Raw genomic sequence first — 15,729 nt, forward strand, 5'->3', positions numbered from 1 at the left:
TAGTTAACTCTCTTCCCTTTTCTTGGTGAGAATGAAATCTTGTAACGATGTGGGCTCCCCACCAAATTGCCATCTCCAGGACAGTAGGGAGCAGTGAGGACATTCACACACGTGCACTCGAGATGACACGTGTGACGGGGCATCGCAAAGTAGAAACTGCTGTGGGCTCCCAAAAGTAAGGGGCCTCAAGAAGGAGATGGAAAAGTAGAGATTTCAAAATTTATGTCAAGCTTAAAGCTAATTTCCAGATTGTCCCACGAACCCTCTTCCAACATCAGAGGTTATGTTAAAATAACCCAGATTGTTGTTTTTTTTCCAAAGAAGTCTTTAGGTGCTAATCCATCCCTGTTTTAGTTCCTTGTTGCTCCTGGTGGTGTCCTATCAAGCAAGACAGATTTCCATGTTCAAACATAAAAAATTAGAACTCAAAAGACTTCACCTCTCATCTCTCAATCTCTCCAAATGTTCCTATTGACTTCTCATGCCACTTGGTGGGAGTGAGGGGATGGCTCCAGGGGAGTCTGGGGCTGGGAGCCACAGCCCCAGGGAATGGCTCTGTCTTTAGCTATTTTACATATTAGACTTAGGTATAAGCTTTTTAAAAAAAAAAAAAAAGATTCATTCATTTATTTGAGAGAGAGGGAAAGAGAGAGTGGGGGGAGGGGCAGAGGAAGAGCGAGACAGAATCTTAAGCAGACTTAAGCAGACTCCACATGGAGCCCAATGCGGGGTTCAATCTCACGACCCTGAGATCACTACCTGAGCAGAAACCAAGAGTCGGACACTTAACTGCGCCACCCAGGTGTCCCTAGGTTTTGGCTGGAAGAAAAATTGGCCTTGTTAAAAAAACTAATGTCTAGAAAATGCTGTGTCTAATGTTCCAGATAAGGAAACTGAAGGCTTCCCTACTCTCACGAAGCTCATTGGTGACAGAAGTGAGGCTAAAATGCAAATCTCTTAATATCCAGTCCGTTGTTTTGTCCACTTGAAGATGACACTTCCAAACTTTTCATTTCTTGGTTTGATATGAACCATTTCAAAACTTCTTAGTTTTCAAATTGAATTCACAGTCCTCATGCACTACTGTGTATTGCCTACAAGATTTGGCCCACTGCATTGGATATTCTTCATTCTCCTCAGGAGAAATTGTCCCACAGACTGAAATTAGCTAGCCCTGTGAAAGCTAAAATTCTCTCCCCTTTGGACACATGACTTCCCAGAGTTCCCAGACCATGGGACAGATCCTACTAAGAAGGGCTGGAGAAAGAAAGTTAAAATTAATTCAAGTCAGAAGGAGGCAAGGGGCAGCTTAGAAGGGAAGGCAGCTCCTCTATAGGAGGATCCGGAGAGGCAGAGAAGGGGAAAGTCAGATGGCATAAGCCTCCCAGAATGTGGAAGAGGAATGCCAGCCCCCACCTTGCCCTGTGGGGAGTGTGGGAGGAGCTGCCTGAGAGACGCCTTCAGAGAGCTGGGTGCCAGGTAGAGTCAGAGCAGGAACAGGGGCTATAGGAGGCTGAGAACACAGGAAGTGTGCTTGCCATGGAAAGGGAGTTCCAAAGACACAAGGAGTATCCTCAGAGTGGAAGAGAGAGAGGAGCCTCACTCTAGCAAAGAAGCCCAGAGGCTGATAGGAGGAAAGATACTGTCGGTATTGGGGTTGGGAGTGTGTTCTGGGACAGGGCCCTGCATGGGCACATGAGTGGGGTACACTGGCCTGGAGATCCCAGTTGACTTCAGATCATTTCAGGGTCAGACTCAGAGAGCATCTCTCGAATCTCTGCTGACTCACTATCTGTGGTGATGTGGTGAGGGCCCCCTGGGTCTGGATGGGCCAGGGTGTGGCAGACGTCTAAGATGACCTTGGCATTGAGCTGGTGCTCTTCATACCCGTGGCCATGCCTCCCTCTGCCCTGAACAAAGCTGAACACAGGGAGGGCCAACTCACTCTACCGGTTTTCATATTAGTGAATTTCCTTCTGTTTAACATGTGTTTCTGTTTTGGGGGTTAATACTTTTAAAATTTATTATGTGGATTTTATAGTTGAATTCATAAAAGTTCATATCGGTCAGTTGGCACTGAACATTTCTGTAAACATATACTAAAGTTTCATACTTTAAAATAGTCAAAAATAAGTTAGCTATTAACATATTATTGACACATAGTAGGTGTTTAATTAATACTAAGGTGTTAGATGGATGACTGAACTTGGATTTTCTATTTGAGTCCAACTTTATAAAATATGAAAATTCATGTCTCAAAAATTATTTTAAAAAATAACAGGCATATTCAGTCAGGCCTTTGTATAATTATGTGGCAGGTGATGCTTATTAGGCACCAGATTCCTTCTCATGCACCATCTTCCTTCATTCTCCCTTGTGCGTGCGTGTGCGTGCGTGTGTGTGTGGGTGTGTGGGTGTGTTAGCAGTAATTAGTAGTAGAGAGGGCCAAAGGTTCTGGGGGAGAGCACCAAAATCTCTTTAGTGTTTCTGGGATATAAGGTCAAGAAGGACAAAATAGAAGGCTGAAGAGATGGGCAGTGACAAGCAATGAAATGCCTTTAGTGCTATATTAAGGAATAAGGACTTCATACTGCTTTGGATATAAGAAGTGACTGAAGATTATTAAATGAGGAGACAAAGCCCATTGTATATTTTAAGTCTATCCTGGAGGCAGTGGAAAGTATGTGGGAGGACAAGACAAAAAACAAGGAGAATATTAGGAGGTTTTGTAATAGCCTCAGTAAGAGATGTTGGGGGCCCCAAATAAAGCAATGATAAAAGGAATGGAGAGATTACTGATTCAAGAGACACTGGATGTACAGTCAAGAATTTGCAATAGATGAGGAAGAGGAGGGGAGGATACCGCCATGTTGCTTGCTCCTGTGGCCAGGTTGATGGCGGCCCCATCAAATGAGAGGACACGGCAGTAGGAGGTTGTTTAGGGCAGGACAGGTGGTGAGCTGGACTTGCTGTGTTGAAGGCACCCAAGAGTTAGCTGTGGAATGAAGCTGTGAGCTAAGGACGGGCACCTCGGGAAATTCCAATGTTGAGAGAGAAAGCAGTGCAAGTGCCTCATACATGGAATGCAGAGAAGAGACAGTCTGAGGGGTAACACGAAACACAGTCCTGGCACAGAAGCCATGAGAAGAGCTTCACAAGGAAGGGAATGACGGACGTTGCCAGTACCCAGCACACCAGGGTGGTCCAGTGCGGTAAGAATCATAGGACATCTTATCACCTGGTCAGCTGGAAGCTTCTTGGTGAGCTCTGGGAGAATCAGGCTTCTCTTTAAAGTGCCCAAGGAGGGGGCGCCTGGGTGGCACAGTCGGTGGAGCGTCTTCCAACTCTTGGTTTCGGCTCAAGTCGTGGTCTCAGGTTCATGATCTCAGGGTCGTGAGATCAAGCCCCGCATTGGGCTCTACGCTCAGTGCAGAGTCTGCTTGGGATTCAGTCTCTCCCTCTGCTTCTGCCCTGCCCCCCAGGTAAGTAAACAAATCTTAAATAAATAAATAAATAAATAAATAAAGCACACAAGGAGGAAGAATTTAGAGAGAAAAGCTGCCCACAGTGAAAATAAATGCTCCCCTCCTCAAACACTGTGAGGCACCCTGATCTCAGGTGAAGGTTCAGTCTGAGGAAAGATGGAGTTCCCTTCTTGGTTTAATCAAAGCAAAATTATTCAATGTCTAAAGCATTAAGAAATTCAGCCCTTTAAATTCCAGACCAAATTCATTAACTCTCTGGACAATATTTAAGAACTTCCCCTCCAGCCTCCCCAAGTCAATAATAATACCAAGCATACAGTTATGACATTTTTGCTACCCCTACCCTATCTACAAAATGTAGTCATTGTTACATTTGATTGAAATAAGTATTAACTCTTTATTTTTTTTCTTCTCATTAAAACAATTATTTCTTTTAGGCCTGGCTTACTTTTTCAAGGTCTAGGCACAATAGACCTATTAAAATATGCCTGCTATTTTAGGACATCATTCAGGAATTACTTGTTCCTTGTCAGATACAATAATAAAATCCACTTCTTCTGAATATGAAGTTTATTGTGATATGATTAAGTATGATGAATCTGCTTAATTGGGTTGTAGAAATATTTTAACTTCCAATGCTATAAAATTTGTATCTTTGTATCAGATGTCAAAATACTATATATCAGTGTACACCTGGGAGCATGGGTTCCTAAGGAGAAAGCAAATTTTTGCCATTGCTAATTTTTCTATAAAGCACCATAGATTATTTAAAAGTACAGGACCATTTTAATCAACTGATTCCATAAGTAATGGCAGAATAATAATTCCATGTGTTTTATTGTAAACAGATGTCGTCTTGCCATATTTAAAGACTATATACAAATTCTAATACATCTTCCTCATATAAATAGCCTACTTACAAGAGACAGCAACACTGGAATTAGGCCTGAATGTGTCCTTGTTCCATGACCTACAACTGTGAAACGTTCGGCAAGTGACTCAATCTTTCTGAGCCTCGGTTTCTTCATCTGTAAGATGTAATTAATAACATTCATAAGTCAGTGAGTTTACATTTCAGTACGTTCTAGAGGTCCTGAGTAATCCCTTATTGACAGGTATTTCTTCTGCCCCCCAACCCCCCATGAGTCTCAGTCTGAAAGGAAATTACCAGATTTTGTAGGATTTGACCACTCTATGCTTACATGTTGTCAGTGAATGTAACAGAACCCGTTCCTGCATTCTCTGTCCCTGGCCCTTTCTCCGGAACTGTCACATTCACCTGCACAGGTACAACTCAGCATTCCTGGAGCACGCACCACACTGCCATAGGATTCCCAGAGGGCTGTATGTTCATTCTATTCAGGGGCTCAGTTTCTCCACAGATCAGGATTATTGCTTTCAATCCTAATTGTTCTCAGGGATGCTTCCCGCCTCATCCCATACATATTCACATACACAGGAACTAGAACATAGCAGGCGAGGGATGCATGGGGGGACGGATGAGTGACCACCTATCAGATGTCTTTCTGAGTATCAACTGCTAGAGTCCTAACTCTTTCGCTCTGCTTTGGATGAAAGGCACCCAAGTTAACCAAAACCAGAAGCTTGAGCTCCAGCTTAGCTGATGCATTTAAAGACTGAGATGACTACTTGCCATTTTAATAACAGTGTCTACTAACTAAATAGAAGTCCATTTGGCCTTTTCAGATCCAAGATATTTGCTTTCCCACAAAAGCATCAACTTAATTATGGCTTACAGGAAAAATTACAGTGGGTTGAAGGAAGAACTTAAAATAGGATTTCAGTCAACCTGAGAACTGAAATAGAAGATTCTGATGATTGGCATGTATTATATAAAGTACATCTAAATATTCAATCCTGTACTTCTCTTAATTTTAAGGGGGAGAAAAAAAGAAACCTTGTTTATACCAAATAAAAAACTTCGGTTATTTAACTAAAAATAAGCTTTACATAATGGATCCAGATTTTAACTATGTAATAACTTGTTAGCAGTTGGCCTTCTAAATCAAATGTGTCGATGAACTAAAATACATAGTTTGGAGTTTGAAATAAAAATGTTATACCAATGGAAAAGGGGAACCTTTGAAACCCATCTTTTCAAACAGTAGCATGTGTAGAGAGAAATTGGTAGCAAAGAAAGAGAGGATGAGTAGATAAAAAGATTTGTCTTGGGCGCCTGGGTGGCTCAGTTGGTTAAGTGACTGCCTTCGGCTCAGGTCATGATCCTGGAGTCCTGGGATTGAGTCCCGCATCGGGCTCCCTGCTCAGCAGGGGGTCTGCTTCTCCCTCTGCCCTCTGCCCTCTCGTGCCCTCTGTCTCTCATTCTCTCTCAAATAAATAAATAAAATCTTTAAAAAAAGATTTGTCTTTAGTTTCCATGCATCGAAGGAAGAAATGATTGCTTACATGTAGCCCAAACTGGAATGAAAATTGTTTGGAGAATCTATTCTCGAAATGGCTCTTTTAAAGAATTCTCAATTAAAAAAAAAAAAAAATCCTGTCTGCTGCTAGATAGAAACCTTGTCAAATTAATTTGTTTTAAGAACATATGACTTATGGGGCGCCTGGGTGGCTCAGTCGGTTAAGCATCTGCCTTCGGCTCAGGTCATGATCCCAGGGTCCTGGGATCGAGTCCCACGTGAGGCAAAAAGTCTGCTTCTCTCTCTCCCTCTGTTGCTCCCCCTGCTTGCACTCTCTCTCTCTCTCTCTCTCTCTCTCTGTCAAATAAATAATATCTTAAAAAAAAAAAAAAAAGAACGTATGACTTAAGTTCCATATTACCCCAGCAAGAGACATCAAACAACTTACTATTGGAAAGGATAACTATAATGGTAATAGGATTAGGCTTGCCTTTTTTTAAAGACTAAATTATTCCTAAGTCAAATGACTTAGGGCTGGGGACCATCCAGAACATTTTCTAAATACCAAAAAGGAAAAATGGGTGCAATTATGCACACCTCCCGAGATTAAAAGTATCCCCTTCAAGTTTGATTATTTCGCTCACAGAAAAACTGAATGACTCCTCTCCAATTCCTTAGAAAGATATAATTATCAAACCTCCACACACATAAGAATAGGTATTTTCCCAAATAAGGGTAATTACTCCCAGAAACTTTCTGTTTTCTTTTATTCAGATTTGATTTAAAAGTATATTTATAAAGGCAACACAGCCATCTAGTGGGCAGATTTTTAACAGCGGATTATTTTATTTTGGAGAGGTTTAAGTTTATGAAATAAAAACTTAAGCCAAATAAAATACTCGTTTTATGACACATGATTCTATTTCTCCTATGTCATACGATTATTACACATGATTATCAAAAGCAGGGGGAATATTTTTAGGGGCAACGTTTTGTTTTGTTTTTTTAGACAAGCATTGTATCACATTTCCAAACACAAATTTCTAGCCACCATTCCCATCCCCACATACCCCATTCAAAACCGAGCCATTTTTCCAAAATGTATACATAAAACTGATGAGATTGAAGTCATAGGCTTGACGATAACTGATTTGTTTATGTGAGAAATTACGGATGGCCTGTGGTTACTGCCCCACCTTCTGATGCCTTTTCTCTTCCGTTTGTCGTCTTTTCTAAGCAATGTATCGGTGCCGTTCTCCTTTCTGCATTCCCTTCTCACAGTTACTCTGCTGATGGGAGCAAGTTGTACTTCCCAGGAGGCTCTTGGCAGTAGCAACCCCTGATCTGCAGTCATGAGTAGCATCCTCTCTTAGGCTTTGCTGTCAAAAACCCTCTGTACCACTCCGTCCTGGTCATCTCCAATTCCAGGGAATTAAGAAATTGCTCCTTGCCAGTATCTACTGTATATTCAGCCCTCTGGGCAGTAACTCCTATAGCCCAGTAGCCATGGGACAATTCCAAGAGAGAAGGCATTTGCACGCAGTCAACTGGTTTGTCCTGAGGTTTCCCGCTTCCAAACATTGAAGAGCAATCCATCTTTGTAAATAACAAAGAAGCTAAAAAAGGCCACAATTAATTCTTTTATATAAAGAGAAGTGGCATTGAGTAGTGAAGATGAATATGAGACCGGAAGTCAGAAGATGGGAGTTCAAGGCCAGCCCTGATATGATTTAGTTGTGGGAATGGTGTAGATCAACCTCGACTGTTTCCTCTGAAATAAAATGGGAATGATGAATAACAAATCCCCTGCTTACCTTACAGGACAGTTGTGAGGAAGAAGTAGTAAGGTAATGTATGAGGAGGGGTTTTACAATAATGGCAGAGTGTAAGGCTTTATTTCCTCAAATTGAAATTAAAAGGTCTTTGGTAAACGTGGAATTGTCATTTCAATATGTGACTAATTTGCCCTTACATTTAATTAAGCATGTGTAATAATTTGCCTTTTTGCCTCAAGTTTTTAGTCTTTGCTTTGCAACCTTGTGTAGTGGGTCTTAACATTATCCCCTTATGAGAGGAGGAAAATAAAGCAATAAAAAGCAAAAGTCATCATAAAGGAGGTATATTTACTTTTGGAGAGCACCTCATTGTCTTCTTGGCCTGTTACATAAGCACACCTCACTGCCTATTCTAATGTATCACTGCCACCCTGAAACATCTGATCGGCCCATTTTGATCTACATTTATATCGTGCCTTTTTACAACTCCCAGCCTCTTACATGTGACTTTCCCCCCTCTGCTTGGAATTCCCTTTGTCCCAGTCTCATCTGAAACACCTGCCTTCATTGTTCAGCTCAGTTTAATCATTACCTCCTCTGCAAAGCCTCTCTCAATTCTCTCATGCAAAAGTGTAGACACTGTAACTACCTAAGAAACATTATATGCATACCACTATTTTAGCTCTCATTGCAGTGCTGTGTGATGCTTATTACCTGTCAGAGCTTTTCAGTTTCAGAGGCTCTGTCATATTCATCTTGAATTTCCAACCCAGGCAACATTGCATGAACCAGGTGTCTCATACATATTTATAAATTGTTGTTGACTCCTAAATAAAGCTGTAGTATTATTTTACCATGGTATTTTTACTGGGGGAAAAAAATGAAACATTTGAAGAATAACTACCAATTCTTTTTCAGAGCCTGAAGGATGTTGATTCCATTTTTGCACTGGAAAATTTGAGGTAGAAGCTGTTAAATAAAAAAAGAAAAACTGATATACTGTGAGAATTTTAAAATACTGAATAGTATCTGTCTTTACCAATGACAGTGGATCTTTCTTGAGCCTTGATGTCATAGTGAATTAAATTCAAGCATCCTATTGATTCTTCAGCTGAGATTTTGTGTAAATTTATGTGGTTTTGTGATCGGCCCCCATCCTAGAGTTACCATGGCTACTGCAAAGTTTTCATCTTATTTGCAGCCATTTCAAGGGCTCTCCCTGAGAACCAGTTGTTTTTCCTACAAAAGTAGACTGTCTTCCAAAATAGGCCCCACACACATCCATGATGATGAATCAGTAGGTAAGCTCTGTAACGGGCAGCAGGTAATGTTTTCCCCACCCTACTCATTCAGCGCCCCTGTAAGCAAACAAAAAATTCACCCACACACAAGGAAAGCATATTTCCTTATTTTCTGAAATGTACCAAATGTATTTCTCCCTTCTCAAAGTCACCATTCTATAAAATTTCTAATGGGGTTTTAAATGCTTATTTTCGTATACTTAGCCTAGATTATTGGCACTGTCGTCTATAAGATACTTAAGCTTTGATCAAGACTCCCACAGTGAGCATTATACATGCATTCTGTTCTCTTTATGGCTTTAGTTGCTTAAAAAGCAGAAATGTTAGTTAAGAATGTTACAAACATTGTAAAAGGGAGAAAAAAAACATGTCTCCACATGACTACTCGTGACTGTTAAACTTGGTTTACTTTTAGAGCTTTTCTCAAGCACATGAACTATGTATATGTTGATTTAGAGCAAATATTTCCTGTCATTTATTACCTTAAAAAAAAAAAAACTCCACTATATTACTTAGAGCAAGACCAGCTGAAACTTAGTCATTCCTAAGACATAGATGGAAAGCAGTCTAGTACCAACTCTGTTACCATTTTATCCATTTCTCTTCATCTTAAAGTGGCATTATTAGCAGTTCTTCATAACTGGAACTTTGAAACCAATTTTTTAAGAATGGTAGTAAAGGAAAGTTAATTAAAAGGACACTTGACAATTGCTGAAAGTCCATTTCTTTCTACAGGGCAATATTTAATCCAATATTAGATCAAGAAATGGAGTAAACACTGAACAGTTAAGCAGTTATTGAATATCTGTTATAAGCAGTTTTAGTACAAATGTGTGTCCATATTTTACCATCTGTAGAAATGAAAGATATAAACACAACCCAATATTTCATGATGATCACTCTAATATGGTGGCATTTGGGATGTTTGTAAATATCACAGAAACAGATATAAGAGCCAGAATTCATGTTCAGAAACTTGTGAATCACGCATGTGGATTCCAGATTTGTTACTCTACAGCAAAGACACAATGGAGAACAAACTTTTTTTTCTAAGATATTGCCTAAAGTGAAGTGTAGCTGCATTTGTGTGCATACTCTTCGGGACACTGTGGAAATGGAACAGAAATAAATTCTCAAGGAGTTTATTATTTAATCAGTGTAAGCAAGCTCATTATCTGGCCTTTTTATGGTATCTTACCATGTGTGCGCACATACACATACAAGCTCAGTAAAGGTTGGCAGAATGGGTATTAATATCCTATTTAAATATGATCTCTCCAGAATTTACAAAAATTTTGCACATTTTATATATTTGGCATCATGAATTTCGCCCAGGAAATTTCACAGGATGTTGTCAGTATGTATTCCTACCTCCTCCCACCCACTTTCCCATAATTACTGGAAAGATATCAAATTCCAGAAAAGCACTCCTACTCAAAGATACTTTGAGAGGGTAATGGATCTCCTCTCAAACACATCCTTGACAGAAGTGTGTTGCTACATCGAGGGCTGAGTGTTCTGGACTACCTCAAGCTGCAGATACATTCACAGAATCCACATGCAGACACATAAACAACAGTGCTGCTCTGTCTGAATCCCACCTCACTGTTTTCCCCGTGGCTACCCCACACTGAAGGCGTGGAGGGTTCTAACCCTGGAACTGCTGCCTCTCTGCAGAGCACTAGTCAGTTTGCTGGGTGTTTAACGATCAGCGTTTCTGCTTCCCAGAATCCTTTGAGCCACACCACTTTTGCAATTCCCATTGAATTCTCTTTTCTCCGGGTAGTCCACTTTCCCAAGTAGATTTTCCTATCTAATCTCTTTCAGTTGCAGATTGGCCTCTCTTCTTAGATTCTTCCCTTTCCAGCATTCTCTCTATCCTTACCCTTGCTCACGAGAATCAAAGAATGAATTAATGTTTGGGTGCCTGGGTGGCTCAGTTGGTTAAGTGTCCGACTCTTGCTTTTGGCTCAGGTCATGATCTCATGGGTTGTGAGATTGAGCCCCGTGTCGGGCTCTGCACTCAGCACGGAGTCTGCTTGAGGATTCTCTCCCTCTGCTTCCCCCTCCCCCCGTTCGTTCTCTCTCTCTCTCAAATAAATAAATCTTAAAAAAAAAAAAAAAAGGAATGAATTAATGAGCCAATGTCATTTCCACTTCCATTACCAAGCTTCTCAGATTTAAGAACAATGGCTTGTTGGAATCCTTGTCCTACTAACCCCCTTCCTTTTGTCACAACCTTATTTAGTGCCCCTTTTCTGCATTCACACAGGTAGTATGTTGCCTCAACGCCTATCAGAGAGCATGGTTTTTAACAGATACTCAATAAAGATTACAGATTTGCGTGACAGAATTGGATTCACATTCCAGTCATACAACATATTTCGTGTCCAACGTTGGGCGAACCTACTAGACAGCTCTGTGGCTCAGTTTGCTCATCTATAAAATGGAGATAATAAAATGAGAGAGAAAAGGACAGTGCCTGACACATAATAGGTACTAGGAAATAATAGTTTCCATTTCCCCTTGTTGAACAAATGAATGTCTGACAAATGAAAGACATGTTATCTGGACTTTTGCTCTCTGACAGGCTCCAATGAAGCTTCTTGGCTTCTAGACCAAGGGATCAGTTTGCTAATTCAGTAGCTTGACTTTTCAAGGCCATTGAGCCATCCCAACCACCCTGCTTCTTAGTATCACCCATAACCTCCCTCATTACGTTTCATTTACACCTAGAACCTTGGGTGTTCCACCCTCTCGTGCTGCTCAGCAGAGGTTTCCCTGAATCAGACAATTCTTGTTCTGGGTGACTAAAGCCCATGGGATTATCCTAGCTCTTGCAATCCTGCAGAATTTTCAAATTTACATCCTAGATACACAGAGACTCCTCCGACCCAGTGGTCCTACCCAGACCCTCACAGTAGCTGGCCTGTCCCTCCCAAGACATTGAAGACTGACTAAACGGGAGGAAAGGGCAAAGACAAAAATATAAATCCCGTAGTTCGAACTTGAGTGGATGGAGGAGTGATGGTATCAGGGACGGAACACCTAGGATGCAGAAAATGATGTGAATTTAGCAAATTTTGTTTCAGAATCTGAAACATTTTATCTTTTTAGCTATCAATGGGAGAAAATAAATGGAAAACAAGCTATGAATAGAACTAACCAAAAGTCAAAATGACATTACTCCAAAGAGTAACATAATGATGCATATCAAATATTAAAGCACATAATCATGTGAAGTATCTGGGAGATTTTAAGTAATTCAAATTATGTAAGGATGAAGTCAGAATGTATAACAGTATCCATTTTTGAGATTATTTACTTCATTATTTTATTAAGTAATTATTTTCATTTCTTTAGTGAACATAGGCTTCCCCATCATTTTTATTTTTATTTTTATTTTTAAAATTTTTTTATTGTTATGTTAATCCCCATACATTACATCATTAGTTTTAGATATAGTGTTCCATGATTCATTGTTTGTGCATAACACCCAGTGCTCCATGCAAAACGTGCCCTCCTCAATACCCATCACCAGGCTAACCCATCCTCCCACCCCCCTCCCCTCTAGAACCCTCAGTTTGTTTTTCAGAGTCCATCGTCTCTCATGGTTCTTCTTCCCCATCATTTTTAAATGGTGTCACTCTTTGTACACTTTATATATATATATATATATTCTCTCATAGTTGAGAATAAAATTCTTCTGTGAAATAGTTTCCTGCAATTTTTTTTCTTTTCTTTAAGTAATTGGTTTTCCCTAGACAAAATAAAGTGTTATACTACCTTGCAGCCTCACTGTTAGGAATGAAGAAAGAGGGGAAAATGCAGGAAGACCCACACATACCACAAAAATGGAGAGTATCCAAGTCCTGGAGGAATGGTAAGTGTGCTTCACCTTGTAATCGTGTCTTGTGTTTGTACACCGTTTACATCTACTCAGTGCTGGAGTATTAGCTCTTGTGTCCTGGTACTCCTCAAAATGGTTTTGTGAAATGAATGCATTCTCAGTCTGGGAGATCTTATTTGTGATGGCAACTGCTTTTCATCAATTTTTCTATTACCTATGTTAAGCTATCAGGTAAAACACTGCCTGAGTTTATCTCTCTCTTTCAAAAAGTAATGACTGTTAAGGTGAATTAGCCCCTGATTGCCCTAATTCTTCTCTTTCCTGTGAATATTTTTCCTAAGCTTTTCTCTTTATCAGGGAAGAGTCTAAAACACATTAAAAAAAAAAAAAAAAAGATATGTAATTACCTAAGTTGGTTGGTCAGAAAGGGCACCCAGCTGGTCCCTGGTCCCATTTCCATCAGAACAGACTCTAACCAGGTATTTTTCCAAATGAAAATCAAGTTCTCATTGTAGTATCTACAAAATAAAATTAAAATACAAGTAGATTACTTGTATAATTATAGGTACTTTCTTTTTCTGCTTCCTATGAAAAGATTTTAATGTTGGTGCCTCATAGTAATTTTTCCACCTTTAAAATTTTTTAAATGAATGAAGTTCAGACATTTTGGATTAGTAACAAATATATTTAAAATACTTGGTCAAAAAAATAAAAAATAAAATAGAAGTACTTCTTGGACAAATGTATTTTGGGTTGGAAAATTTTTTTCTTTCCCTTTTTTTTAAAGTTTTTATTTAAAATCCAGTTAACATACAGTATAATATTAGTTTTAGGTGTATAATATAGTGATTCAACACTTCCATACAACACCCTGTGCTCATCACGACAAGTGCACTCCTTAATCCCCATCACCTATTTCCCCCATCCCCCCACCCACCTCCCTTCTGGTAACCATCAGTTTGTTTTCTATACTTAAGAGTCTGTTTTTTGGTTTACCCCTCTCTTTCTTTTTTTTCCCTTTGCTCATTTGTTTTGTTTCTTAAATTCCCTATATAAGTGAAATCATATGGTGTTTCTTTCTCTGACTGACTTATTTCACTTTGCATAATACTCTCTAGTTCCATCCATGTCATTGCTGAGTAATATTCCATTGTATATATATACACCACATCTTCCTTATCCATTCATCAAGCAACGGACACTTGGGTTTTTTCCATGATGTGGCTATTATAGATAATGCTGCTATAAACATTGGGGTGCATGTATCCCTTTGAATTAGTGTTTTTGTATTCTTTGTGTAAATACCTAGTAGTGCAATTGCTGGATCGTAGGGTAGTTCTATTTTTAACTTTTTGAGGAGGTTAAAAATTCTTAAATAAACCAATGGATAAGAAAGCAAGATCTGGATCAATTTAACCATAAGAATCTCCAAGCTTCTCTTTTCCATTTCTTTGAAGTATAACCAAAGGGAGTAATAATAACTGGTGGTTTCTGAATGAACATAGTCACTGAAAACTTTAATATAAATATCTAGAAAGTCCTCAGTGTCATTATAAAGGCCCTGAGATTTTTAGCTCTAATAATTCCATTCATGGGTAATACTTCATTCATAATATTTAGTAGAGTAATACTAGAGCTGAGGAAAATATGTGACAAGTGCATACAATGTATTCTTATTTTAGATCCAGTGACAAATGAAAAAGTAGCTATCAGAGAGGAAAAGAGAAACTGTACTTTATGGCTTTAAAGTTAAAACTCTACATCAAAAAATATAAACAAAGAAATTAAATTAAAATCTACATCAGAAGCAAACAAAAATTTCAGTTGCCCTTCAAATTAATGCATAGGGTGTCTTTTTCAATTTGCAATATATTGTTAAGGTTTGAACATGTCTGGGCTTCATTACGAATTTATGATGACCATGTGCATAGTGTGTCTAGCCCCTTGCTATTTGAATGCTTTGCTCCCTAGCACACACTTATGCCTAAACAAATTTTTCTTAATACCCAGAAATAACTAGCCTAGTAGTCCTGGCAGATACTTATCAGATCAGGCTAAACTAATGGTCAGTGACCACTAGATGGCAGCAAGTGAATAGCAATGTCTATCTTTTCTCCCCTACCTGGGCTAAGTATTCTGAGGTCAGAGTTGCCTTTGATAATGGCCCAATTCTGTCTTTGCAGCCAAAACCCCACTTCAGATGAAGTCTTGTCCTGGTCTCAAAATTTTGACAAGATGATGAAGGCCCCAGCAGGAAGAAACCTTTTCAGAGAGTTTCTCCGAACAGAATACAGTGAAGAGAACCTACTTTTCTGGCTTGCCTGTGAAGACTTAAAGAAAGAGCAGAACAAAAAAGTAATTGAAGAAAAGGCCAGAATGATCTATGAAGATTACATTTCTATACTATCACCAAAAGAGGTAAAAATCTGGAAAATATTAATATGGGCTTCCTAAGACCAAGGATAAACGCAAAGGGACCTGTGTCCACATTGGGTAATGCATGGGGTGTGGACAGGCTCGAAGGCTTCCCTGGGCAGATAATTTAGATTTCACTCTGACGATCTACCTGAACACAGATTTGAAGGCTAGGTTTCCCCACTATGCTTTGATCATTTATCTCTCGCTGAATCGTGGGGTAAGCTACTTGCTTTTCAGAACTAACTTTACGAAGCCTGTTAAATACAATTTGCTTAGTACAGTGACTTACGCTAAAGAGGAAAAGAAGAATTTACTGTGGGGCAGTGTTTCTCAAAGTGTGGTCCCCAGATCTCCTGTCTGAGAATCACCTGGAGCATTTGTTTGAAAAGCAAATTCTTGAGGCCTACCCAATACTTCTAAATCTGAATTTTTGGAAATAGAGCCCAGGAATCTGGACTTCTAACAAGCTTTCCATGTACATACTAGTTTGAAAACCTCTGTAATAGGAGCTTTAAAAAA

General features: G+C 39.4%; 1 protein-coding gene across 1 annotated transcript in view; it reads left to right on the plus strand.

Moving 5' to 3' along the window:
• Window positions 1-15,729, plus strand: part of RGS17 (regulator of G protein signaling 17) — a 92,988-nt gene that overhangs the window by 64,446 nt on the left and 12,813 nt on the right. Inside the window, exons 3-4 of the mRNA XM_032407627.1 lie at window positions 12,736-12,825; window positions 14,976-15,210. Of these exons, the coding sequence (XP_032263518.1) occupies window positions 12,736-12,825; window positions 14,976-15,210 (325 nt within the window). The remainder of the gene's footprint in view (window positions 1-12,735; window positions 12,826-14,975; window positions 15,211-15,729) is intronic.

The sequence above is a fragment of the Phoca vitulina genome, unplaced genomic scaffold (assembly GCF_004348235.1).
Source record: "Phoca vitulina isolate PV1807 unplaced genomic scaffold, GSC_HSeal_1.0 scaffold9, whole genome shotgun sequence".
In the NCBI taxonomy this organism is placed as follows: Eukaryota; Metazoa; Chordata; class Mammalia; order Carnivora; family Phocidae; genus Phoca; species Phoca vitulina.